Source organism: Leptonotus elevatus, chromosome 3 (assembly GCF_054856555.1).
Source record: "Leptonotus elevatus isolate MCC_2025b chromosome 3, RoL_Lele_1.0, whole genome shotgun sequence".
Taxonomy (NCBI): domain Eukaryota; kingdom Metazoa; phylum Chordata; class Actinopteri; order Syngnathiformes; family Syngnathidae; genus Leptonotus; species Leptonotus elevatus.
Genome location: NC_141241.1, coordinates 19,788,264 through 19,814,455, shown reverse-complemented (window position 1 = coordinate 19,814,455; position 26,192 = coordinate 19,788,264). Strand labels below are relative to the sequence as shown.

The window sequence follows — 26,192 nt, the reverse complement described above, 5'->3', positions numbered from 1 at the left end:
TGTACATTTCATATGTACAGTACATTGGGCAGCGCAAGGACGGCTGTTATGATGGCTTCCGTCAATACTGCGTCCCTGTCCAAGAACACATACTTGTGTTTTGTGTCTGCCAGTGAGAGGAGAACGCATCGGTCCTTTCATTGTTTGGTCTGTTTCAGCTTCTCGATGTGATGACAGAGTTTGAGCGCGGGGCCAAGCTTCAGTCCCATGTACTTCATAATGACGTCACTGCGCAGCAGCATCAAGGCCTTGCCATCAATCTCCTGCAGGCACAGCAACATGCATGTTGGCAGGAAGACAGATGACAAACACTTCATTCCAGGATTCAAACAATGATGACTGAAAAGGCGCTGCTGGCGAAACAATCCAGTCTCGGTGGATTTCAGCAAAGGGGAGTGGGGGCCAGTGCTGCTATACTTGTACTTGCAGGGTTTTTCCTGCATATAAAATTTGAGGCGCCGAGAAGCTATAACGGGAAAAATGTTATCTGACCAACACCATTTTTAGCTACAATTAGAGGTGTGCGATATTGACATAAATTTATATCTATTATTTATATCCAACACTATATTTTATATTTTGGATAATGAATAAATATTAATAGATAATATATAATTATCTATTAATGATCATAATTACACTGAAGAATGGGTTTGCCATTTTTCTGTGATCTCTCTATTTATAATACTGTATAAATAATTCATATAGGCACAATCAAATGTCAAAGTTATTAATACAAATAACATAAAACAAATATCCAGTGGTCAAATAAATATCGTTGAAAATGTTTGGTAGTACAACCACTTTTCAAGTGGTATGTTGATAAGGTTTGTATTCATGCTTAGTGAGCATTGGTGGTGCCCGTTTCAGTGCAACTCTCTCTCTCTCTCTGTATAATACTGTATATTCCAAATGCAACTCTATCAAAGATGACGTTTTGAAACGAAAGCTGTCTGTTTTTTATTTTGAAGCCATCACTTCATGACAAAGAAAAGAACATGTGATTTAATGTTAAAGAGCATCATGCATAAATCATGTTTTGCCAGTAACTTCACTCATTATATTGCTTTTTTTATTTATTGCATAATTTATGGTCTAAATCTAAAGCTTACTTCATCAATTTATGCCTTTGTGCATGTTTAAACAAATACTAATGGTCAAAGTATTGTAAAATAATTTAAAAAAATGTTCTGTTGATAATTTATATCTTTGCTGCTTTAAGTGTTAGAGGGCCAAAAAAGAAGTAAGTCCATGTGTCGGACCTATTTATAAATAGTGTAAACAGGACAGGGTTGATGAAACTGATGTACTCACATGTTTCCTAAACAACTCTACATGTGGACCAAGAGTGTGCGGGTCAGCCTCCTGGACAAATCGGATCACGTCATCAACTGACCAGGAAGACGCATCGTTCCCTGAACTTTCCTTGTCTTGTGTCGCGTGATCTGGGCCTGTTGTTGAACTCGCTGCTGAAGGAAAGAATGACAAGCATCGTGCTTACAATACGTAGGCTTGCAACATTCTGGGAATTTGGAAATTTGCCAGGACACTTTTGGGAAATTAAGAAAAACGAACCATGAGTTTACAAAACGGAAGTTTGGCTCTTTAGTATTAATTATTTAATAGGGAATTTAAATTGGAGAATCTATTTTCTAACCTAATACTGACTAAAACAACCGGATTTCCGACAAGTACTGTACAGTTGAATATGAAGAGCCTCTTGCCTGAAAAGGGTCAGCAAAAAAAGCAGAAGCTCGGCTTTGGAAGCTTGAGGGTAAATACTTTTTTTCTGCATTCTAAATGAGAATGAGATGGGGACTTTTCATCTAACATTTTGAGCTATATACATACACAGTATATAATGTATGTGATCCTACCTTCCACGCGTCTGTGTGTGGGCACTTGTCCGAGTTCATTTGGGTTGGAGCTGACTCTTCGTAGAGGTGGAGGCGTGTGTGAGTGTGTGGCGTAATACTGCCGTTCCCTCTTCGTCGCCCGATAGTCTGCCGCTGTGTGAGGGGGTCGCGCGTTGGGAACAGAATCCTTTGCGGAATCGTTGTTAGAGATGCTGTTTTCCGTGTGAGGCAGTGGTTCTGAAAGGTGAAACCAACACTACTTGAGCTGGGCTTTCCTCAAATGAATTGACTTACTGTCTGTTAGAGACTCCGGCAAGTGAGTAAATGACCAAGTTAAATGCTTACTTAGCTGTACAAAAAAATATAAATATAAATTCAGTGTATAAATATATTGTGAAGAAGTGTTTAAAGGATGTCTGCGAAGTAAAACTATTTCCAAACTTTTTCTTTTAACAGTTACTACATCATGGATTTTACTGATCGCGGTTGGGTCTGTACCGTATCCCCTACATTAAATTCACACACTGACACACTCACAATAGAACTGTCATAATGGAGATTTAAAGATGTATTGAGGTATTTGTTGTATGATTGACAGATGTCTAACCCTGTCAAAGTGTGGCACACGTTCTGGACTGGCTTGGCTCTCCCCAGAGAGAAAAATTATCCTTACTAAAACTTTATGTACAATGATTAACATAATTTCACAGGTGAGTAAATAAAAGTGGTAAAATGCTTTTCAATAAAACACAATAGACCAAAAGGACAACTGAAAGTAATTTGCAAGAAATTATGCTGTATCATTTTAAAAAGTACTGAACGCTTTTGCATATATTTTAATTTCATCATTTTTTTTCATCTATATATGGGGACCAGGGTGTGAAAAAAAAATCCATTATCTTAAATTAGGGCTAATTAAAAACTCTTATACGATATGTCATCCCAAAAGTTTTTTTTGTTGTTGTTGATTTTAGAGCAAATTTTACATCAAAAGGGCTACTTTTTTGCACATCCAATCCATAAAAAGTTGCAGCTCAATAAATGTAAAAAAAAAAGAAAAAAAAGTGGAGGTTCCCACTCGAACTTTACATACTGTATTTGATTAAAAATGTTTAAGCCACTATGTATGCACTGTTTGAATATTAAATTCAGTGATTATTTTATGTACCACTAGAGGGAACCCACTTGCCACTAGGGTACTTATATCAGATTTTAAAAAGTGTCTTTCCAAGCATGAATGGCAAAATATTATAATACATCTTGGAAAAATATGATAATCTGATACGATCATGTATAAATATAAAAAAAATATTAAGTTATTGCCATGTTATTACTTTTTTGGTTAAAATAGGGAACTTTATCATTCCTACGCCATTTAGGGAATACATATTATAGATATGATTTAGCTGGAATTATGATTATGAGGAGGCCCTTGGAAAATTGCGAAGCTGGTCAAAGCTATTTTATTGGTTTTTTTCGTGTGTTTAACTTTTATTTATTAAAAAAAAAAGATGTTTATATGGGATGGGGGGAAGGGGGGGTATGTAACGTCCCATTTTGTTTATCTTTATAGGCATGCACAAACCTGACTTTGTCCTGTCAAAGAAGCGTGTGTTTTTGCTGAAGGGGCTGAAAGGCTGCGAGCTGAACAGGCTGACACTCTCCAGATGTTGACACATGTTCTCCAAGAACCTCAGCACAGTGGACGCACTTGAGACAGAGGGGAGCTTGACATAACGGATACCATGCTCGGAGCGCACTGTAAGACACAACATAAACGCATACTGTATTATTCTGTGCGCTGCGTAGGCTCACACCTGCTCACACACAGGCTGAATGCATTCACAGTTAAAGCAAAACAGCAGATGGTTTGGGGTTAAGCGCCCTCCTTTTATCAGCACAAACCCACAACCCTCAATCTGCACACAACACCCTCCCACCCAAGCCAAGCTTGCACAAACACACAAATTAATGTCCCCCAGCCCCTCCCCATTGGCCCACACCATTGCCAATTCAACCCCCTCAAGGGAGACTCAATCCCAGCATCCAAAAACAGGTTAGATGCACATGTCACTTCTGATTACAGTCCCAGCGCTCACATCAGACGTGGCCACGGGCATTATCTTTTCTTTTCCTCCTGTATCTCTGTAATTTATGCCCAAAATGCACACACAACAGTCAGAAACATTTATTTCTAAATTACTTTCAATTTGATCTGGCTGATATGGAGAAGGGAATGTGTAATGATTGACAACCTCCTCCTCCAAGGCAAACTGTTGACAAATGTGGAAAAAAAATTGTACTTGTAATTATTGGTGCATTTGTTTGTATTTGTGGTTGTAGGATTATGTGACCTTCTTACTAACTCATTCAATCCCCAAAACGTGTAAAAACGTTTTTTAATAATTTGTCCTACACTTCCAAAACGTTTTTATGCTGTTTTTTTTTATGCAAGAGCATACAGAAGGCTTTGATGCAGCTTCTGACATGAAGAGGTGGCTCAAAGCAATGATAGGTTAAAAAAAAAAAAAAAAAAAACTCCAGCAGGTGACAGCAGAGTAGAAGAGATCAGCCATGGCTATGTTACAACAAGCTCTTTTTGTCAGTGTTTTCACCAGGAATGTGAATATTGATGAAATTTAGCTATATTCTAATGCTAAATGCTGCAAAAACGGAAACAGATACAAATATACTTTTTCTCTCTAATCTTTCTTTTGGTAGGTTTCATGTTTTTATACCACTAGAACACAATATTCTGTGGGCCTTGCAAAATCGGTCAGAATCCAGTAAAACAGCCGGGAGCAAAGGGGGTTGCTTCAGTGAAAATGGCTGGGAGTGAATTAGTTAAGATCAAGAAAAAACAAAACAGAAATAGGCCTACAATATACTGTACATCCAACAGACACAACAATATACAATATGACCATCTGCATAATGTAAAGACACTACAGCCCTTAGGTGCTGTGATGTCATTTTCAGTCGGCAAGATGGATAAAAACAGGGGAACTTTTCTGCCTAATTCAAGTTCCACAAAGGCAATATTAATCAGAATAATGCGTTTAAACTAGTGGGGCACATACAAAATGTTTGACTGGACTTTCCCTTGAAACTAGACAACCCAAATCAATTACCATGATGATCACAGAGCAGTGCTGGCATCAGATTACCAAGATCAACGGAGTTAAGCCCCTCAAGAAGAACAAACAAACACCCTTACAAATATGAGCAATTCCAAATCATAACTCTGGCTCGAGGCAACACAGCTGCTGCAACCCATCCGCAATTGACCGTGTTCATTCCAAAGAGTTGATTTCTTGCGTGTACATTTAGGACTACAGACCTCGGATGACCTCTCCTCCTGTGTGGGACTGGCTCTGCAGGAAGGACAGCAACACTGAGGGCTGGTACGTACAGTCCACACAGGCCTGGACGGCCTGCTGTAGCACTGCGTTGACCGGAGCTGGCCCAAAGTGGTCTGGGAGCTGCTGCACCAGTTTTCGGTCAAGATGGGGGCCATAGTCGCCATGTTTGTTTACATAAACGCACACTGGATGGACGCAACCAGAAAAAAAAGAAACAAATGTATGTTTTTTAATCCATTTTCAAGCACATTTCTGCTCATCTTGCTTGTATGGGCGATGACACTTACCTGTGCAGACAACGTTTGAGTTGTTGTTATGATGGTTGTCTACTGAGACATGGCTGGTGCTCAATCTGGTCTCTGGAGGAGATGCTGGAATTGATGATGAGCCCAGCGACTGCCCCACTCGAGGCTTCCTCTAAAAAAGAAGAAGAAGAAGAAAAAGAAACCCCATGAACTCTAAGTTGTTATGCAGTGATTTACTCAGTGTACTTTAATGGTCTGACAATCACAAAGTGCACATACCACAGCTTGTCTAATGTATTCTTCTCAACATATAAATGTAAATACCTTCATCACGTAATCACCTTATAACACCCATCTCTGATCTGTTCATTCTTTACAACGAACCCTAATTTTCTCAGCTTTTTATAGTGCACAGGCAAGTCCAAACTTAGAGTTGCGTGGATTCAGTGTACTACCACGCTGTGCTGCAACATGCCGACAGCACCGACTTGTCGAGCAACTCAAGTCTCAAGTTGTGGTGGCAGTGAAAAAAATAGTCATCCATTGCCAGAGCTCTCCATGCAAGCCGACCCGCTCACTCGACCATTGAAAGACAGTTTGCAACGGCGGAGCGCAACCCAAGACACGCTTAGGACCGCCCCCTCATTTGAATAACATTTCATGCTGACAGGGCATCTGCAGCATGAAATAAATGAATGTGAGAGCAGAACGTTTTTATTTGATTGACATTTAGTTCTATTCATATATTTATATTTTTATTTTTTGAATCTTGTTTTTATTTTGTATTTATTTATGATCAATAGTTGCTTATTTCAATTAAACAAAACATTTTTAATTTTGGAATGATATTTTTTATATATCCGTTTTTATTTTCCCTTTTATACATTTATTTATTTATTTTTTAATGTTGGCAATTTTGGTCCTTCATTAAAGGCATGTGGGAGGGTAAAACTTTTTTAATTTTTTTTTTTATTATTATTATTTTTTAATCTCTCTCTACATCACAGATTTCCACCCATTGCAGGTGGCTCTGTAACAAATCCCTAATCCGTGACTGGTGTTGTGCATTTGAGTCACGGGTGTGTCTGAAATGCATCCTCTGTGAAAAATGTGAGTTTAAAACCATCTTTCCATAATTATCCCAACAAAACATGGTAGCATCATCTCACCTTGCTCCCAGCTTTGGGCCCTCTCTTCCTGTGTGGTCTGGGGGCCAGTTGAGTGGTCCTGACAGGGCTCTGTGACGCTCCATTGACCGCTGCAGCTGCTGCAGCCTCAGCGGCGGCCTTCAACAAAGCAATAGTCTGCGATTTGGGACGACGACCTCGGACACCCTTGCGAACAGGCAGGGGCGGCAAAGGGTTGGGCAGGCGGTATGAAGTCTGCATCGTGGACGAGGAGGAGTTGGAAGTGGAGCGGCGCGTTGTGAGGGAGGTTGAGGAGGATGAAACGGGGGCGAGGAGAGCACCTGGAAGGGTGACTGAAAAAGGAAGAAAAACAGATTACCGGTATGCTGTTATTATCCTACTTGACAAACGGGAAATGGAAATACTGTATGAAAGCTTTCTACAGGGATTATAAAAATTGCATGTTTGTTGTTAAGATAACTAAATCTCAGTAAATATTGGTGGTAAGAACTACCATTTTCACATTTTCTGCGATATTTCCATGAACTGAAAGAAAAGAGCAACAGAATACAGCAATACAACACAATCGAAAAATACAGTGAATCCAATGAGTAGAAGTCAGCACTCTTTAATTCATCCATTAAAAGGTTTTCTTCTCATTTCGATTTGCAGGTTTGATTTCCAGGGTCCCTTGGCAGGTTACATATATAACTGGGGACTGTTGGAGCTTAGTCTCACAAGAATTTAGTGGGATATATTAAAGGAAAAACATTGTAATTGGTATGAAAACGGATGTATTTTAGGGCTTAATTAAAATATGAATTGACATTAGGGTAAAAGATGTTGTTTTTAGCACATTTTTTAGGGAAAATGACTAGAAAACAGTTCAGCTCAAGTATAGTAGGTAATATAGTGACATATGTTTTGTACGATTACTTACTAAACTCTTGAGATACTATTGAGCGAATATACATGCTGAATGTATATTGTGTCAGATTCTTTCCCAGTAAAAAAACAATCATTCTTCTCATATAATCACACAAGCATCTCATTAGAAGTGGAGTGAAAAAGAAAGAAAATGGAAATGAGAGTGATAACGTGGCGGCCGCGGCTCATGGTGTAGAGAAAGGTCGTTCAGTAACCGGTCAGCTGTTCGATCCCCGCTCTCCTCAAGTCATGTGTCGTCGTGCCCTTGGGCAAGGCACTTCACACACATTGCCTCTTGTGCTACTCACACTGGTGTATGTATGGAAGGTGCGAATGTTTGCTGGAGGTCGGAGAGGCCGTAGGCGCACACTGGCAGCAACGCTTCCGTCAGCCTGCCCCAGGGCAGCTGTGGCTACTTAAGTAGCTTACCGCCACCACAGTGTGAATGTTTGAGTGCATGAATAATGTATCCATTCCATTGTAAAGCGTCTTTGACTGTCTAGAAAGAAAAGCGCTATATAAATCTGATGCATTATTATTATCATTATTATTAACTACATATTTCAATGCAAGCACATTGAGACGTGCAGCGTCCTGTCAGTGAATGTGAAGGCTCTCGAGGGGTCAAGGCTTTCATTTAAACCTCCCGGAGAGGTGTTATGAAGGGACTAAAAGCTTCTTAATTGAGAAAGCAGTAGAAATGGGTGTGGAATCATGCAGTGTTTTGTTCCGGTTGTGAGACGGACAGCTCAATTGCTCACCAGGAGCGGTCACATGTGCAAGCAGAGGAAAAAGCAAGGTGGTGTGTGCTTACTCACAGCAGACATGAATTAAAGGAGGGGGAAAAACATTCATATTCTAATCTTTATGCATTTGAATATGTTATGATAATCCTATCCATTTTTTAACTGCAAAATTTGGATATGGCATGCGATTGCAGCTATCATTTAGAATTTAATATTTTACTGGCTCTTGCATTAATTTGGCATTACAGTAATTTCTGGACTATAAGCCGCTACTTTTTTCACTTGCATTCGACCCTGCGGCTAATACAAAGGTGCGGCTTATCCATCAGATCACAAGGGGGCACACTATAAAGGAAGTGCAAGAGCAGCAGGCAGAGCAAAACAAACCAAGTGAGCCCAAATGCAGTAGACAGAACAAGAGCGAGACAATTTGCAATGAATTATGGAAAAGAAAGTAGCGGGAACCCGATGCGGTAACATTAAAACACCTGCGGCTTACAGTTGGGTGCGGCTTATATGTGTAACAAACTTGAGTATTCCCCAAATTTAGCTAGCGGGGCTTATAGTCAGGTGCGCCTTGTAGTTAAGAAATTACTGTATGTAAAACCAAAATGTGAATGTGAGAGGCAGGTAATATTATTGTTGTCTGCCATCCTCATGTTTCACGCTATAATGTCTTTGACTTTGAGTGTATTTAGCTTTAAAAAGTGAGTCTAGGCCTGGTGAATGTTGGGGAAGTGACCGAATAAGAGTGTAGAGTTGGTTTTGTGAGCTCAAGTTAGCGGTTGGCTGTTAAATGGCTACTTGTTAGCCAGCTTGTGTGTTTGGGTGCCAGTTGTGACTGTAGCTTGTGTATGATAAATACAAATTCATGTCTGATTTGCACTTATTTTCATGTAAGCCCAAAATATAAGATCAAAATGTTCATGTGTAATAAATCTAATACTGTTTATTGGGGGGGAAAAAATGCATATTAAATTGCAAATGCAATATTGAGTGGAAAAAAAACCCATTTAAGATTATTTTTGCTAAACCATCCAGTCCTACTAAACATAATCCCGAGAAGAAATATTCAACAACAAACTGTGCAGGCATCATACATCCCGTTCAACAAAATGGACATATGGCCCTGATCATGACTATATAATTCAAACTCGACCCGCTGACCTGTGTAACACAGCCTGAGGAAACACGTGAGAGTGTGTGTGCGTGTATGTTTGTGCGCACGTGCGTGCATGGTTTTGTCTTTGCTACATTGTGGGGCCCATACAAGCATGTTTTTCCAGGTTTAACTTCCATTGTGGGGACCAACGTGAAATTGTGGGGACATTTTGGTGGTCCCCACAAGTTCAGACCTCTTTTTGAGGGCCAAACTTGGTTTTAGAATTTAGGTTTGAATTGGGTTATGGTTGAGGTTAGGGTGGGGAATGGGGGTAGGCAATCATTTTGGATGGTCGAGGTTAGGGGAAGGGGCTAGGAAATGCATCCAGTCAATGAAATGTCCCCTCGATGATACAAAGACAAGTGTGTGTGTGTATGTGTGTGTGTGTGTGTGTGTGTGTGTGTGTGTGTGTGTGTGTGTGTGTGTACATACATCAGAATGAGGTCGCAGAGTGTGTGTCTGCTGTCTGTAGGGTGGGGGAGGGGCCCAAAAGAGTTCCTCCTCATCTAATTACACTATCCCCCCCACCCCTTTCACAAACTGAGCTTCCTCACATCATCAGTTGATTCAACCACATACAAATACACACAACACAAACACGCACGCAAATGAGAACTTCACTTAAAAAAACAAAACCAAATGTAGATGCGTCTGTCCCGACTGACACGCATGTCTAAAAACACTCACCACTGGTAATGAGAGTGCCTAAAAATGTGAGTATAGCGAGGCTCAATCTTGCGTTAACTGCTTCCTGATGCGCTACCACCAAACACATGATCAAAAACAAATGGGGCTCCAAATGTGCAGCCGACACAAACTCAAACTACAGACATTTGCAGTTGAGTGGAGGCAAATCACTCCTATCACAAGTCTGGATGCTTACAAGTTGTATTTGAAACAAACAAAGCCACAAAACGCTCACATTTACACAAAAGAAAAACTTCCTGAATGTGATGATGAGGATTACAGACCAATTTTGCCTTATCTAAAGCCATGCAGCACTCACTTATAGATTCATGAGTGTGGCTAGTCTTAAAGTATGTACCGTATATGCTGAATAAATATTTTGCCACTACAAAGAAGCAATTAGTCAGCATTGGTTCCCACAAACACAGCAAAGATAGAACAAAACAAAAAAAGTAACACAGATACAAGCATTACAAAGTTTTCGCTATTGATTCTGCAAACGACATGCTCACCAGGAAATGCCTTCCAAAAAGCAGAAACTCAGCGCTGCGGCTTCCCGAATAGTGATAGTAGCAGCCGTGGTACTAAGGACTGACAGTCGCTTCCTGTTCCTTTCTTTGAAACAACGCTCCGTTCACAGATTTCCTCTCTCACCCGGGTTCCAGTCCAAACTTTCGACTGCTCTCATCCTCTGCACTTCACTGCATACGGTAATCTCGCTGGCTTGACACTACTCGGGTCTGTTTTGAGTCTACAACAAAGCCCACTCTAGTGGCGCTGGCTGAAGCTGCTGTGAAGCTTCCCTCCCAATGAATGAGAAGCAGGGGGGTTGCATAGGGGGGAGGGAGGGGTTAGGAGCAAGAGGAGTGGGTGGGTGTGGTGAATGGCATTAGGGGGGGTGAATCCTTTATTCTTGTTATCTGCAGGCCATATCGACAGTCTGCATCAGTCACCTGCCTCTTGGCGAGTCTCAGGACAAGGGGGGGGGGGGGGGGCAGTGTCAGGGGAAAAGGGGCTAACGCCGGGGCTCATGGGAGCAAACAGGGCTGGGAGAAGGCTAGAGGGGCGGGTTGTCAGCTTGGGAGGGTGGGTAAAAGGTTCAACTGGATGAGAAGCATCGTGACTCAAACTCATAGTAGTATCTGCTGTGCACAGAAGCATGCTTTCACTCTACACGCACACGCACGCGCACACATACTGACGGCCCAGGCGGGGGTCCCCTTTGCTGTAACCCGAGCCTTTTCAGACATTTTCACATGAAGGATGGCCCGGCCAAACGTCAGGAAGTAGTGGCATGGTCAGATATCAGCCATTCTGCAGAACAATGAGGAGCTTAGCAGCTGCAGGAAGGCTAACATTAGTCTCTGATATCTTCATCTGGCTCTCATGATCAACACTGTCTTGAGCGTCCAGCACTCAGTTTTTTTTTGTTTTTTCTTCTGGTTATTTTTATGAGGGCAAGTTGACTTTCTCAAACAAACCCCCTAAAAGGGTGATATATTACAACTCTATTGGATTTTACTTGATTACGTAATGCTGTTGCCAGATAACCATGAAATTCCAATTAACAATCATGTCTTTGTATGAAGGTAGTGAAGCAGCTAAACGTGTAAACACAATTAATTTAAAAATTAGTTTGTATTTCAGTGTTCAGCGTTTTGTGCCCATGCACCAACGGCTCCAATATGGAACAAAAAAAAAAACATTCAACAATATCCTGCAAACAAAGGTCTGAGTGAACGATCTTATTTACTCATAAGACACTGCAGGGAGGTTTCATTCAAAATTAGAGCTGTCAAACGATTACATTTTTTAATCAGATTAATCACATCTTAGAATTTTATTAATCATGATTAATCACTTAATTAAAAATACCAAATTTGCCCACCAAATTTGAAGAGCACCTAATATGTGTTAATTATTTTGACATTTAATGTTATGAGGATGTCTTCCACATTTTTTGATCCAATGCAAGCCTCATCTTTTTCTAACCATATATGAAGAAAAAAAAATCCCAATATTTTGACTAGAACAAATATTCAGAATGTCATACGCAAACATTTATTAAATGCTTTAAATGCAGTTATGGTTTTTGCTCAAACACAACCTGTGCTACCTTTGACGTAACCATCCGCTGTCAAGCTAAAAGATCATCTGCAGTCAAAATTAATAGTGTGATTGATCTGCGTTAATACATAATTAATGCAATACATTTTTGTGATTAATCAATGAAATAACGCTTTAACATCACTATTTAAAATATATGGTTTTGAAAAATTTTAGTTTTCCTGGACCATGTTTTCTATTAAAAAAACAAAAAAATAAAATAAACTACGAGCACAACTGCAGTTCTCAGAAAACTCCTAAATTGTTTACATACCACTAGGGTTCCGTTCCGTTCTGTCTTCAATTCCGCTTATCCGGGGTCGGGTCGCGGGGGCAGCAGCTTTAGCAGGGAAGCCCAGACTTCCCTCTCCCTAGCCACTTCAGCCAGCTCCTCCGATGGGATCCCAAGGCGTTCCCAGGCCAGCCTGGAAACGCCTTGGCTTGGTTGGGATTGAATACAAGGTCGCAAACCAGCTGGATGTGCCAAACACATTTTTTTTATTGAACCTACAAAATATGGAAAATGTTTTTCTTCATGAATAATTTAGCAACTCTGTATTCTGACCCAATTCAAAAAGCAAAGTGGGATCACACCCAAGGTTGTAACTTGTGAGACAAACGTGCAGCAGAGAACAAAGAGACAGAAGAGAATATTAATAATTAAGCTATTTTAAATGTAGATAGAGAGCACGTAAAGCTGATTAACACCTCATTAACTGTTCATCCAAGCCTCCAATGTGTTCACATATTTGCATACAAACGTGGCACCTGTCTAACTGTGCACATTATCCCCTTTTTGTACACGTCAGTCTCACACACACACACACACACACACACACACACACACACACACACCTAGACACCCCCCCCCCCACACACACACACACACACATACGCAGCACAAATCTGTGGTAAATCCCCCACATGTAGCAGCTTGGTGATCTCATGCACATTTGAGGACTGAGGACGTCACATCAAGCAGGTTCCTCAAGGATTAATGTACCGGTAATCTGTTGGCCATGGAGTCTAGTATGGAACCATATCTAGTGCATTCCCCAACATGTTTCTATATGAATGTTGCAGATAAATTCACCAGTCCTCCATTGAAAAAAAAAACCCTCTTCAAATAAACACACATTCAAGATGAAGCCCATGATTCATATTTACAGAATTATGACAGAATTGCTATGGCGTAAATAGCTCATCCCATGAAGGTGGGGATAGACTTTTCGTAAAATTGTGAGATTGTCATTATCTTTATAATTTTTGTGCGATCTAACAAAACTCTTGCCAATACAAAATATCATAAATTATGGAGTATACATCAGAGATATACGGTGCCTGCTTTCAAAATATTACGGTAAAATCTAAAAATAAAAAAAAATCTGAAAGACAGGACAAAAGTCAGGTCAAAATGATTACCACAAATGGCTCATGTCTAAATATCTGCAGATCAGCTCATTAGTGCAAATTACATGGTGACATACTCGTGTCTGCAGAGCATAACTACTATATAAGTATATGCTTGCTGATTAAAATGAATAGCTTAGCTTTGCCATCAAAATTTCAGAACGTTAAGTTGTGTGTAGACCACATCCATCACACTAAGGGCCAACCCAAAAGACTCAGAAACAACTGGAAGGACCCTCTCGAAAATGAGAAGATGAACAATTCAGAACATAAATAGGAAAATCTTATTTGATCAGTTATGTGATTTTTGTTTCCCCTTTTTTTGCACTGAAATGCAATACAGTGGATCCCAATTATTCCGAATAGCGAAAGTGAACTGTTGGATTCAGATCGCTTCAATAGTATTTCGATTCGATTCAATATGGTACGGCTCAGTACGAGAGATTACGATGCAATGAGTTTATCGTCATTTCACAAGTCACATACATATGAATGATCTTGTCAGTACTGTAAAAGTTGCATTTCCTTCAAAGAAATATCTCTCCAATAATAGACGAGTCGATATGTATCTCCATTTCATTACAGGCCAAAAGTTTGGACACACCTTCCCATGCAATGCATTTTCTTTCTTTTCATGACTATTTACATTGTAGATCACATGTGTCAAGATCCGGTCCTTGCGGTCCGGAGTCCTGCATGTTTTCGAGGTTTCTCTACTCCAACACACCTAATTGAATGATCAGGATAATTATCAGGCTCCTGTAGAGCATGCTGATGAGCTTAAATATGAATCAGCTGTGTAGAACGCGGGAAACCTCTAAAACATGCAGGACACAGGCCCTCGAGGACCGGACTTTGACGCCACTGTTGTAGATTCTTACTGAAGCCATCAAAACTATGAATGAACACATGTGGAGTTATGTACTTAAAAAAAGGTGAAATAATTGAAAACTTGTTTTATATTTTACTATCTTCAAAATAGTCACTCTTTGCCTTGATGATTTTTTTTTGCACACACTTGGCATTTCCCCGATGAGCTTCAAGAGTAGTCACCTGAAATGGTTTTCCAACAGTATTGAAGGAGTTCCCAGAGGTGAGAATGCCAAGAGTGTGTAACAGTAGTAAGAGCAAAGGGTGGCTATTTTGAAGAAACTAGAATCGATGCTCTTCAGTGGCTTGTTCCCCCAAGTAGTAACACGATGCACATTCATTCAAGAGCCGCTATAGGCCACAGTTAACACCAAGCCACTCTGCACAACTGACTGCCTCACTTGAGCCAACGTTCAAGCTTCTATGTCCATCCTGACCATTCATATGAGATGTTCCTTTGTCTGCTATCATTAAAAAAAAATCACGGACACACTCGCAACAAAGCAATAAAGAGCAACAACAATTTACAAATATTATATGGGAGCAATACAATTATTACATATTTAAAGCTATTTTTACATGGAACATGCAAATGTGCAATACAGGGAATCAATTATTGAACACATTTGAAAATAATTTATTTTGTATTATTATTTCAAATTATTTTATTATATATTATTTAGCATAATTTTTTTATTTTATTAATTATTTCTATTATTTCCCCAATATTTTGTACCTGTATGACAAAGCCATAATGATCATTTCTGATCATTCTTCCTTCTCATCTTACAAATGTAACCTAGGAATGCTAAGGAAGCTAATAATATAGTACATTGAACAAGTTTCATATCCTTTATATTGTTAGTGTAGTAATTCAGCATGTCTGCTTTGTTGTTTTCATTGTGGAGACTACTAATAATTAATTTCCCTTGAGGATGAATAGAATTATCTATCAATCCATCTATCCATCAGCCCTTGCTTTGTGGGACTGATGTTTATGTACAAGTGCAGGTTTTCACATGCTTTTCCACTATAACACTGTGTAAGCCTCATGCTTTTGTAATGTGTGTTGACTTAGTGTTTATCATTCCTTGGGTGCCAAGATAACTTCTTCTGGATGAGTTGTGTCTGAACAGCCAGATTGCCGCACAAGGACATGTTCATATCAGTACTCCCAAACACAGGGCTGTCCGGGAGTTACCTGCACTGTAGGCTATGTTGTTATTGAGTTATAACTCATGATTGTTGTTCTTACACAAGCTTAGCTTGGAACAGTTATAATTTTTATTTTTATTTTTTATAGTGTGGAGTTCAGTTGCGAGCAGCTCTTTGCTTCGACAAAAGAAATACAAGAATGAACGTTATTAACCTATCCACCATTGGCTTTGAGGTTCTTTTTTTTCTTACACCTATACATGTAATGGCCCTAAGCGGTTAAACATCCACAATACTGAACTAAAAGAATAGACCCACGTTACAGGTATACGGGTTAAGGGATATATGAGTACACTTGATAAATATAAAAGTCTGAAAAGTGAAAAGTGACCTCAAGCACAGACTAATGGTCTCTGGTGTTTTGGGGACTTTTAGAGCAATTCTGGTTTCAAGTGACTCCAACAAGACTGCTCTGTCTGGTCTGATATGTGACATTAGAGAGGCCAAAAATCCTAATGGATCTAGTATCGTGATTCATTATGGTGCTTTGAAAGCAAAAAAAAAAAGAAGAAGAAAAAAAAGATTGTAATCTGACTCCCCATATGTTGTTAAATTAAGATGTGCCACCTTCAGATGGAAGATTTTGCTTGCACTGCACTCTAGTGGTAAAATGTGGTAATGTCACAACACCTTGCATGACAAAAGCACCAGGCACCATTTTTACTTTAGGCCCTGCTCACACTTTTGTTTGGCACTCTGGTATGGACAAAAACCAAAGTAAAGTAAGTAAAGTAAGCTTAGCATTTGTAGTGGCTAATTTATCAGCCCAATAACAGAATTAATGTTGCAAACTGATAACCGTTTGAAACGTTAATGAAATTCAACATTACCCAGCAAACATGCAATTGGGTTGAATTAATATGTTCTGTTTTATGTTACATCGTTTTCAGCTGAGATGTCATGAAAAAAACAAAAAAATCACACAAAATATACAGTGCAAGCAAACGGCAGCATTTACCAAGTAGCCCTGGATGCAGAGTGCAGTTCGAGGCGTACCTCCACGTCGGGTGAACTTAAACGTTTGACTCCGCCCACACGGATTTTTCTAAATGGTTTAAACAGATTATTTTCCAACAAAATTTGCAGATTTAATGAAACGCCACATTATGACGTAAAGTTGGTTTTTTTGCAACACATTATGGAGCATCGAAAATTACAAACACTCAAGCCTCAGTCAGGCGGGGCGGAGCTAACTAAACGGTTTGAGGAAGAGGCAGAAGTGCAGTACTACTATGTCCCCAGCAGATCCCTGGACGGTTGAGGTTAGTATTTGGGTTTTTAATTTTCGTTGTTCAATAAAGCGTACAAAACATACTGCAATCGTTATTTGGTAGGGTTATGGTTAGGTTTAACAGTAAAGAAAAAAAGAAGGCGCTTCGAGGTCGAAAATCTGTGTGGGCGGAGTCAAACGTTTAGGTCCATCTGACGTTGAGGCACGCCTCAAACTGCGCTCTGCATGCAGGGCTTACTCGCATTTACAGCTGTACTAATCTCTGTTAGTCCATCTATGGTGCTAGTGGATTTTCTTTAGATGAAATTGGGTTTAAATATACAATATTCAATTACTTTTTCTTTTATGTGACACTTTTACAGTACTGTACCTATCATGGGGTGACATGAAACATAAACCCCAACCAAGATAAGAAGGGGTTCAACTGTTGAATCATTTGGTAGATTTGCTCAGAATCTTACAATACCATGTTTAAAAAAACAATGTCTGTGTTAATGAAGAAACACTCACCTACCTAAATGTCAAAACAAAATGTGTGCCAAATTAAAACGAAAGCTACACTCACAGAAGTTTCCAGGCGGCTGTAAACTGTGTTTCGTCAGCACACACCAGCCGACAGGGAAGATGTCTCTGGAGTCGAAATGGCACCAGTAGTCGAAGGCACCTCGCCAGCCATCAAACATGACAAAGATCTCCTGACCTTTGACCTCACCTACGGTGGCCGGACAAATTAGGTAAGGGTTCTTCCTGTCCACGGCTTCCAGCTTCATACCAGGCTTGAAGTAGTTTTGAATTGGGTTAGCAGGTTCCTAGACACAAGGTTTTTCAAGTTGAACAATATTGACAATATATATACATATTTTTTTAAAGTATATCAGGCTCAGTATGCAAAAATATGCACAGCTAAATGATGGGATAGCTTTGTACTTCAAGAACAAACCTTCTTAAAAGCAGAGGCTGGCGCCATCTCTGCTCCGCTCAGCGTTCGGAGGAGGAACATAGGCCACGAGGAGGCGTTCATTCTAAAACCTGAACACAAATATTTAATTACATCTTAGTTTTTCATGATGCTAATGAGAACAAGCATTGTGATAAAATGGATGGATGGATACAAATATGTTGATTTGCAACAAGGTGAAAAGTAGCCTTGGCTGTGAGAAGACTGCCATTATGGTAACCAATGCTGGATGGACTGAGTTTTTTACTCTAGTATCGTACTACGCATGAAATACTAGAATTCAATGAAATCAAATTAGAAAAAAAGATTGATTCATCACATATGCTTTAAATGAACTAAGTAGACAAGGGCTGATTACCGGATTGACGGTTTACCGTGGTTTTAAAAATGTCAAGGTTTCAATAACCGCTAATACTTGCTGTCACCGGACTATTAATTTTGACCATAGATGAAGATGATCCTTTAGCGTGACAGCGGATGGCTACGTTTCAAGTAGCACAGGTTGTGTTTGAGCAATAAACATAATTACATGCAATAAAGTAAAGCATTTAATAAATGTTTGCGTATTATATTTAGAATATTTGTGCATGTCAAAATATTGGGGTGATTTTTTTTTTTTTAATTATGCAAGTAATTACCTGATTAGAAAAAGAGGAGGATGGCGCGTGCAGTGGATCAAAAAATGTCTAAGACATCCTCATAACATTAAATGTCAAAAGAATTAACACATAACCGGTGCGCTTCAAATATGGCGGGATTTTATTTTTATTTTTTTTTATAAAAAAAGCCTTTTTATTTAAGTGATTCTAAAAAAAATTCTAAGATGTAATTAATCGGATAAAAAAAAATTATCGTATGACAGCTCTAAAATAAACTTCATTTGTCGTAAATGTCCTTGTAAAAATACTTGATCTAAACAAAGTGTGAATAAAACAATCTTAGCAAAACATAATGTGTGTAATCAATGTGTCATGTAATCGTTAATACTGAAAGTAACATACCTTTGTCTGATTTACTCCAACACGTCTAAGCAGGCTACTTGCAGAGTTGAGCAAACGAGACGGTTATTACACCGTCAGAATTTAATATCGGCCCATGCCTAGAACTAAATAATACTACTAAGTAATAGAACACAAGTCATAATACCTGCAGAATGTAGTTATAGTGAATTTCCCTTGTGGGTGAATAATATCTATCAGTCTCTCTATCTCCTTATAAATCTTTCCATCATCTTTCTATCAGAAGATGGGAGCTTGCACTTTTCTTTTAGTTCATCCAAAGGTTATCGTATTTGCCGTTGTAGAAAGGGCCCTCAAATTATTTAACACCAAACCCATTCAAGCTTTGCGGACCTTGCGTCATGCACTGGAACAAAGTCATGCTGGCACAGAAAAGAGCCTTCTCCAAACACACCAATGTTGGAAGAGTAGAATTGGCTCAATTCTCTTGGGAAAATGAACAATTATAGTGTACTGTACAAAGTAAATCAAGTGTAACAGAGAATTCGACTTGGCAGGAAAACACCGGTGATAGTAATAACAGTAACAATGGATTTGCTCTATGAATGTATCCAATTAAATAGGCCTCTAAAAGAGATGGGAGCTAAATGGAATCATTACTTTTATAGTCTACGATGTGTGTAGGGATGCAAATCTGAGAGGCGGCATCATAACCAAGGATGGTGATTGGTGGATTAGGGTAGCGCGGCGCAATGTGGATTCAGTCCATTTACTAGTTAGCGTGTTATTATTTCTCACACTTCATCATGACAATATGCTGCTGGTTCAATCAAGCTGGTAAATGTGTGTGAACGCATGAAAGAGCATGCGCGCATTAATGTAGTCTCACCCAGCGGAGGCTGCAGCATGTCCCCGTTCCTCTCGCACGTCCCAATCGGTTGGATGTCAGACGAGTCGACCAATCTCCAGAAGTCGTTGGTGTTGTCACTCCCATCCAGACGCAGGCGTAGTCGAGTACCCATCATGCCCATCACCGTGGCGATGCACACGGAGTTGGAGTTGCGCGGGTCGCGGGCCTCAAGCTTCATGCCAGCCTTGAAGTCATTGGAGGGGGGAATCCTGGACTGAAGGCATGTACAAAAATGGATCGTCCATTACCGTCATCTGGTTAATTCTAACATGAGCAATTACACCTCAATATTGTAGATCATCCTTCACTCCCCAGATACAGTACATTGTGGACTTTTAATACTTATGAACACCGTGGACATACAAACACGATTCACATTTTTGGGCACTGCTACTTACAGTTATGCTCATGAGCACAACTGCAGGTCAGATGAGCACGAACTGAGCATCCAACCTATAGACGCATCGGCGATATATCCAATTTAAATCTACATATGAAAGAGACTGGGCTGGTACATGACACAATGAAAAAAAAAAAGAAGTCAGGATTGACCTGCAAATCTGAACGTGGTCTTTCTTCCGCTATGAGTGTTAAAGTAGCATTTTGCTTTATAATGTATGCTAACATGAAGGTACCAGACATTATCATCATATGAAATGACTGTCTATGATTTGGTTGAACATTTTCATATTCAAATATACAAAGTATAATTCTCTTGTTGTATGCTCTGTTTGTATGTGTTACTGCTCCATGTGAGCAAATGTAGAAATTGTTTGAAGATTTCACTGTAAAAAAATTAAATAAAAAAATTGACCGTTAACATAAAAGTCTTTGTTGAAAATTCACCATGATGCACAAACACCAATGCATGTTTAATCAAATGAAGCACTAAAGTTATAAATTGTCCATAACAAAACAGTATGAGTTTTGGCCACACAGGTGACTGTTCCATTGGCAATTAGCGGCAGATAGTAGATTGATCTGGTGTATCACCACCTTTGTTCATATTAAGGTTCCTCAATAGCCTTTTTTTTTTTTTTTTACTTTTAGGATGATAGAGTGTTTATAAAAGTATTGATTTATTCCACTAAAGGTCATATAATATTCTATACTGGATGTAAAAAATGTAACTTTCAGGCAATATATGTGTCCAGATCCATCTTCTACTTTTAAACTTAGCACATTACGTAAAGTTCACATATTACTTTTTTGTATGAACAACTCACCTCAAAGAGTTATTCACCTTTGAACACGCATTAAGAATTTAAAACATGTATTGATGTGTGAAAATGTATTATGCGCTTAAGTTACAATAACATAAGGGCTGAAAATGTTTTTACAGTGTTATAATGAGCCTAACAATTAGGCTAATTTCTGATAGTTTGTCAATATCAGTTTGTACTGTATGATGGACAAATGTCCGCTCGCTTAAAACACAATGTTTAATTCCCTTTGTTTTATCCAAATGATTTGTTGACTGTGAAAAAAATGAAAACAGCCATGAAGCAATATTGTAAAAAGTGTGTTTTCATAAGTTTAGACGTGTTTAAAGAGTGAGGGAGGAAACTTCTTCAACAATGCTTACAAACGATAAACGGGGGCTCATTGCACTGTAGTGTATATTTAGTAATGATCAGCTACCTGTTTGAAGCAAGTAGGTGATGCTGCAATTGATGAGGTCTCTCTCAGGTAGTCTTCCCAACTGAACGGCTCTAGCAAAAGAATCAAACAAGGCTGTAACAAATTACATCACGCACAATGTTGAAAGGAAAGACACCACTTTGTTGTTAGATGCATAAATTGCATTTACTACTTTGAAAAAACATGACATTCGCTATATTGTGATTTATGAGGTTTCGGCCCGATACCAGTGATTTACATTTTACACATGGCTTGGCTGTTTTGGTTTCCCAGAAAGGAACCAGATCTCTAAAATGGGTGAGGGACAGAAATGGACTCCCACCATTTCTGCAACAGTGAATGCGGTAACGGATGACAAAATTAAGTGGCACACTCACCATTAGATTTGTCAAGTGCAGAGCCTGCGCCGATGCTCGGCCTCTCTTTCTTCTCCTCTTTCTGATCTGGAATCAAATGATGGTCATTTGCATTAGAAACAGTACACGCACCAGGCACTTTACTAGCTGCTACAACTGAAAATTTGACTGTGATGATTTGCTCTGTCAAATATTCAGCTGTCACAAATATTGGTGACATGAGAAGATAGAGAAGGCCAACCTTTGTGTGGCGTTCGGCCCATGATGACCAAGATGTTATCCCGCAGCAGCAGAGGACGACAAACGGGCTCTTACCTTAAAGCACAAACCACATAACCTAGTTATTAACACGCACACGCCGCAATAAAATCATAATAAAACAAAAACTTGGTCATTTGGAATGGTTATTATAAATTACTCTTTAACATAAAAAATATTTAATTTTTGTGTCCATTAGTTTTCAATTACTTAAGTAATTCAACAAGCCCAAAACTCATTTTTAATTTACAATAATTGATGAATGAATAAATGTTTAAAATTTGGTTTATAGTATTTGAATAATTTTAATATTGGTTCTTAGGTTTTTTTTAGGTAAAGCAAAAGCAGCAAGCCCACAATTTAAAGAAACAAATGTTGAAGTTATTTTTAACTATATGCTAATGTTAAATGGATTTACCGGTATATAGCGCTTTCTACACCAAAAGGTGCTATCATCAAAAATACATCAATATGCTGACTAAAAATTGTGTTTTTCTTTGTGAGTAGATTCTCAGTCATCCATGTCATACAGTAGTAATCTGATTATCCGCTAAGATTAAATTGCGGAAACTCGACTGTCTGTTGAACACATTGTTTGTTTGTCTGTTTTTTCCCCCTCTGAAAACATTCAAAAATGACTGGGGCAACTATGCTATTAGGCAAACGATATATTATCTTTAACCACTATCAATAATTGCTTTTAAAAATTCCGTACCACATATTTTGAGGATAAAACCCGTGCATAATCATCCAGATAAAGGGTGACCATAGTCCAACTTTCAGATGTCAGTAACAAAAGATTCAACTGTGAGAAAGAGAAATAATCCAAGGCAAAAGGACATCAAATAGACAGAAAGATTCCAAAAAAATCCAGAATTGTCACCACACAGCTGCCACCTCTGCAATGTAGTGTAACTGCTCCTCCCTGTGAAGCTTTTCTGTCCTTGCAGAAGAAAGCCTTGGAGTAGGAAGGAGCCATAAAGATTCCAAGGTGCCATAAAAAGCAATTAAGATGTGTGGATGTGGGACGTCTGCAGGCCCACATGAAAAGGATTCCTGCTCTGCCACTCGCTCAGCGACAGACGACTTCAGTTTTTGCACGCCGCAGTCTGCACCACTCATGAGGGTCATGCTTAAGAGCTCTGCAGACCAGGAAGCACTTCATTTTTACAACCTCCATTTCCACTCAAGATGCCTCTGGTCTGAGATTAGCGTTATGATGCTTACATGCAATAGATGGGGGGGGGGGGGGGGGGGTTTCATGAGCAGTCGTAACTTTTGATTGACAGGAGTTGTCAAAGGCTTTGTTAGCATGAGAAGCATGTTATAAGAGTGACTCTTTCAAATGGTGACAGAATTTGTGCATTAAAAAATAGGGCCTTGCAAAATGAATTGCGTGTTTGTACCCAAACACACAAAACACTGAGAGAAGCTAGGCACATGTAATGTGATTTTATCAAACCTGAGACAAATTGCGTAGGTTGATTTTGCGTTTAAATATGTATTCTGTCTGGAAGACAGGTAGAATTCGGTCATGTGTACATCAATGCAATTTTAGATCTTCTGAATAATCTGGGCAGACAAAACAGCAGTCTTGTTCTGTCACCTATGACAAAATTCCTTTCAACAGCATTTTCTTGTGTCTAGGTCATTTCAGCACAATGTGCCAGTTGGTGGTAGACTCTCCCAAACCCATTTTTCCAGTGTTTCATCCCAATTTTTAAATGCAACATTCCAGTTCCAACACACTAGGAAATTGGAATTAGACCAAACATGGCTTTTATGAGATTCCCAAAATTATCAAAGTGATACATTTACTTTAGTAACTCAGTTATATGTTTGTTTGCAGTTCAGTTTTACACTATGATTATTAACTTCTTCAAACTAACATTGATCAGATGGCAAACTTTGACAAGCACTGATCTGTGCAATATGAACTCAATGTCCAAGTTTTGTACAACCATTCTTAAGTGGACTTCATAGAAAATAACAAGTTGTTTGTTTATGGTCAATTCTCTTGGAGTGGAAACTACTGTGCCACCGTTTTCATTTATTTGTTGTAGTTTTTCTTCTGTACACACTGAGCATCCAACTATGGAATTAGTTATGTTAATAAGAACCTTTGTCATACCTGTTCTTTGTTGTTTTTTATAGACTTACACTCAACACTTTGTACATGTAAAACTGTGGCACAGATGAAACATATTTTGTTTCACGCAGTTAACTCCAGAAAAAAACGGAAGAACTACAGGGCAATTAATAAATGACTATAGTAAAAGAGCAGTCCTGAAAATGTACCAGTCCTGACATTCAATTCAGTCCGTCTTTTGACTGGCCACAGTTCTTATGCATTATTTGAAACCATTTCCAGGTTGATGTTTGCCATTTTAAAATAAGCTAATAAGGGCTGCTGCTTTTCCACCAACAAGCCCAGGATCTTTAAGTTCTGGGTAAAGGGAGTTCTTGGTTGTAAAAGTTCCGCAGGGAATTTATAATGTGTGTTTCCACAGTGTCTTAAGAGTTCTCTGTAATTAACTCAAATGAGTTTGATGAGCCCAGCCAATGTAAAAGCAACACACACACCCAAAATTGACCCACCAATCAGCCTTGGTCAGTGCATATGGAGGATCAAAACTGCCACAAACAAAAATAAATGACTAAATAAAGAAAGAAATTACTAAAAGTGAATATAGATAGATAGATAGATAGAGCAGCATCGTAAAAAGTGCATGACGCATTTCATTCTTCCCAATTTGGTGGGCGGGACTGCGCTCATTATTCTCAAGGCTAACGGCTGCTAATGTTGCATTATTAAACATCACGCTGGAATACAATCCCACTCAGTGGACGCACTTGTTTACTAAACAGCGCGTGGGAATGCAGCGAACACATAAGTAAAGCGCGGCACTTCAACGGAAATCACAAAACTGTATAATAATAATAATAAGTCGCCTTCCTGCCAGCAACATCATGCAGTACAGTGGAGGAAAAACACACACTGCCAGCACATATTTTCCAGGGTGGCAAACAACGCGATTCTAGCTCAAATGACGGGGCAAGAGGCGTGAAATAAGTTCTCGGGAGTCCGCGCAGGGAAAGAAAGGGGAGAAGGAAGACATACCGAGCGTTGAAGGCGCTTATTTTGATGGTGAAACCCTCACTTTCTGTCAGATGCAGGCGGCCGCCATGTTCGCTGCAGCTCCGCGCATGTCCGTCGTCGCCGCCACGACACACGCCCGCGCACAGACACACGCGCGCACCAACGATCTGCAACAAAAACACACAAGAGAGAGAGAGAGTTTGTGTGTGAGCAACAGGGGGAACATCATTTTACACTCTCTCCAAATGCACATTTTGTTACGGTTTAATTTTTAATAATAACCTACATCAGACGTGAAAACGAAAACAAGAAGGTATGAATGTAACTTCCGGGTTTTTGACGCGCACAAGGATGAGGACTGATGTTACCTGCATGCATTTCAGTGGATAGATGACATAATTTCTTCAGTGGGGTAGCTTGATCGGCCCTTTGGAAGCACAGTACAGTGGACTGCCGTTATTCGCGGAAGATATGGGCTTGTCCGGGTGAGAAAAAAAAATAACACCTCAGAAACGGGGGTTGGCTGCCCACATCCCCAAGAAAACAAACCAAAATAACAACAAAAATTCTTGAATTATTATTATTTTTTTTATCTATGAATGGGCGAATCCCTTAGCAATGAAGGGGTCCATTCTAGTAAATACACCAAAAACGTAGGTTTTTTTTACTATAAAAAACTGTGAAAAAAATAAAATAAAAAAATAATTAAAACTCCACCCTATCATCCTAATTCAACAAATCAAATTCTACTCAACTCATTTCAAGTCAAGCAGCACAAAGATAATATTGTTTTAGTCAAGTCATCTTTATTTATATAGCGCTTTTAAACAGCCTTAGCTGTCACAAAGTGCTTTACAGAAACACAACATAAAACAAACGGGGGGGGGGGGGTTTATAAAGGTTTAACATTTAAAAAGAAGACATAGGCTATACATAGAGCTTCATCAGTGTGCATGTGGAAGCCAAATTAGCATGATAAACCGTTAAACTTATGACATTAAAACGTGAAATGTATTGGAAAAATTGGAATGGAGGAAAAAAAGAATAAAACGCAAATAAATTATGC

At 39.2% G+C, this 26,192-nt stretch overlaps 1 protein-coding gene across 2 annotated transcripts; it reads right to left on the bottom strand.

Moving 5' to 3' along the window:
- Positions 1-25,278, bottom strand: scml2 (Scm polycomb group protein like 2). Of its 2 annotated transcripts, none has more exons than XM_086071726.1 (14): positions 25,148-25,278; positions 22,010-22,083; positions 21,790-21,855; positions 21,413-21,483; positions 19,751-19,985; positions 17,885-17,973; positions 17,510-17,753; positions 6,633-6,943; positions 5,506-5,635; positions 5,197-5,403; positions 3,442-3,615; positions 1,878-2,093; positions 1,315-1,469; positions 1-263 (listed from the first exon to the last, which is right to left on the bottom strand). In XM_086071726.1, the coding sequence occupies exons 2-14, from the start codon at positions 22,029-22,031 to the stop codon at positions 138-140; spliced, it is 2,046 nt and encodes a 681-aa protein (XP_085927852.1). In that variant the 5' UTR covers positions 22,032-22,083; positions 25,148-25,278; the 3' UTR covers positions 1-137. The 2 variants fall into 2 exon arrangements, with proteins under 2 accessions (XP_085927852.1, XP_085927853.1); XM_086071727.1 differs by having other exon boundaries at positions 1,315-1,466.
- Between the last annotated feature and the right edge of the window lie 914 nt (positions 25,279-26,192).

Coding starts and splice junctions, on each gene's coding strand:
- scml2 (XM_086071726.1), bottom strand. CDS start 22,031: ATGGGCCGAACGCCACACAAAG. Junction 5,636..6,632: donor GGCCCAAAGCTGGGAGCAAG/GTGAGATGATGC, acceptor CTTCTTTTTTAG/AGGAAGCCTCGAGTGGGGCA. Junction 264..1,314: donor TAGAGTTGTTTAGGAAACAT/GTGAGTACATCA, acceptor CTGTGCCTGCAG/GAGATTGATGGCAAGGCCTT.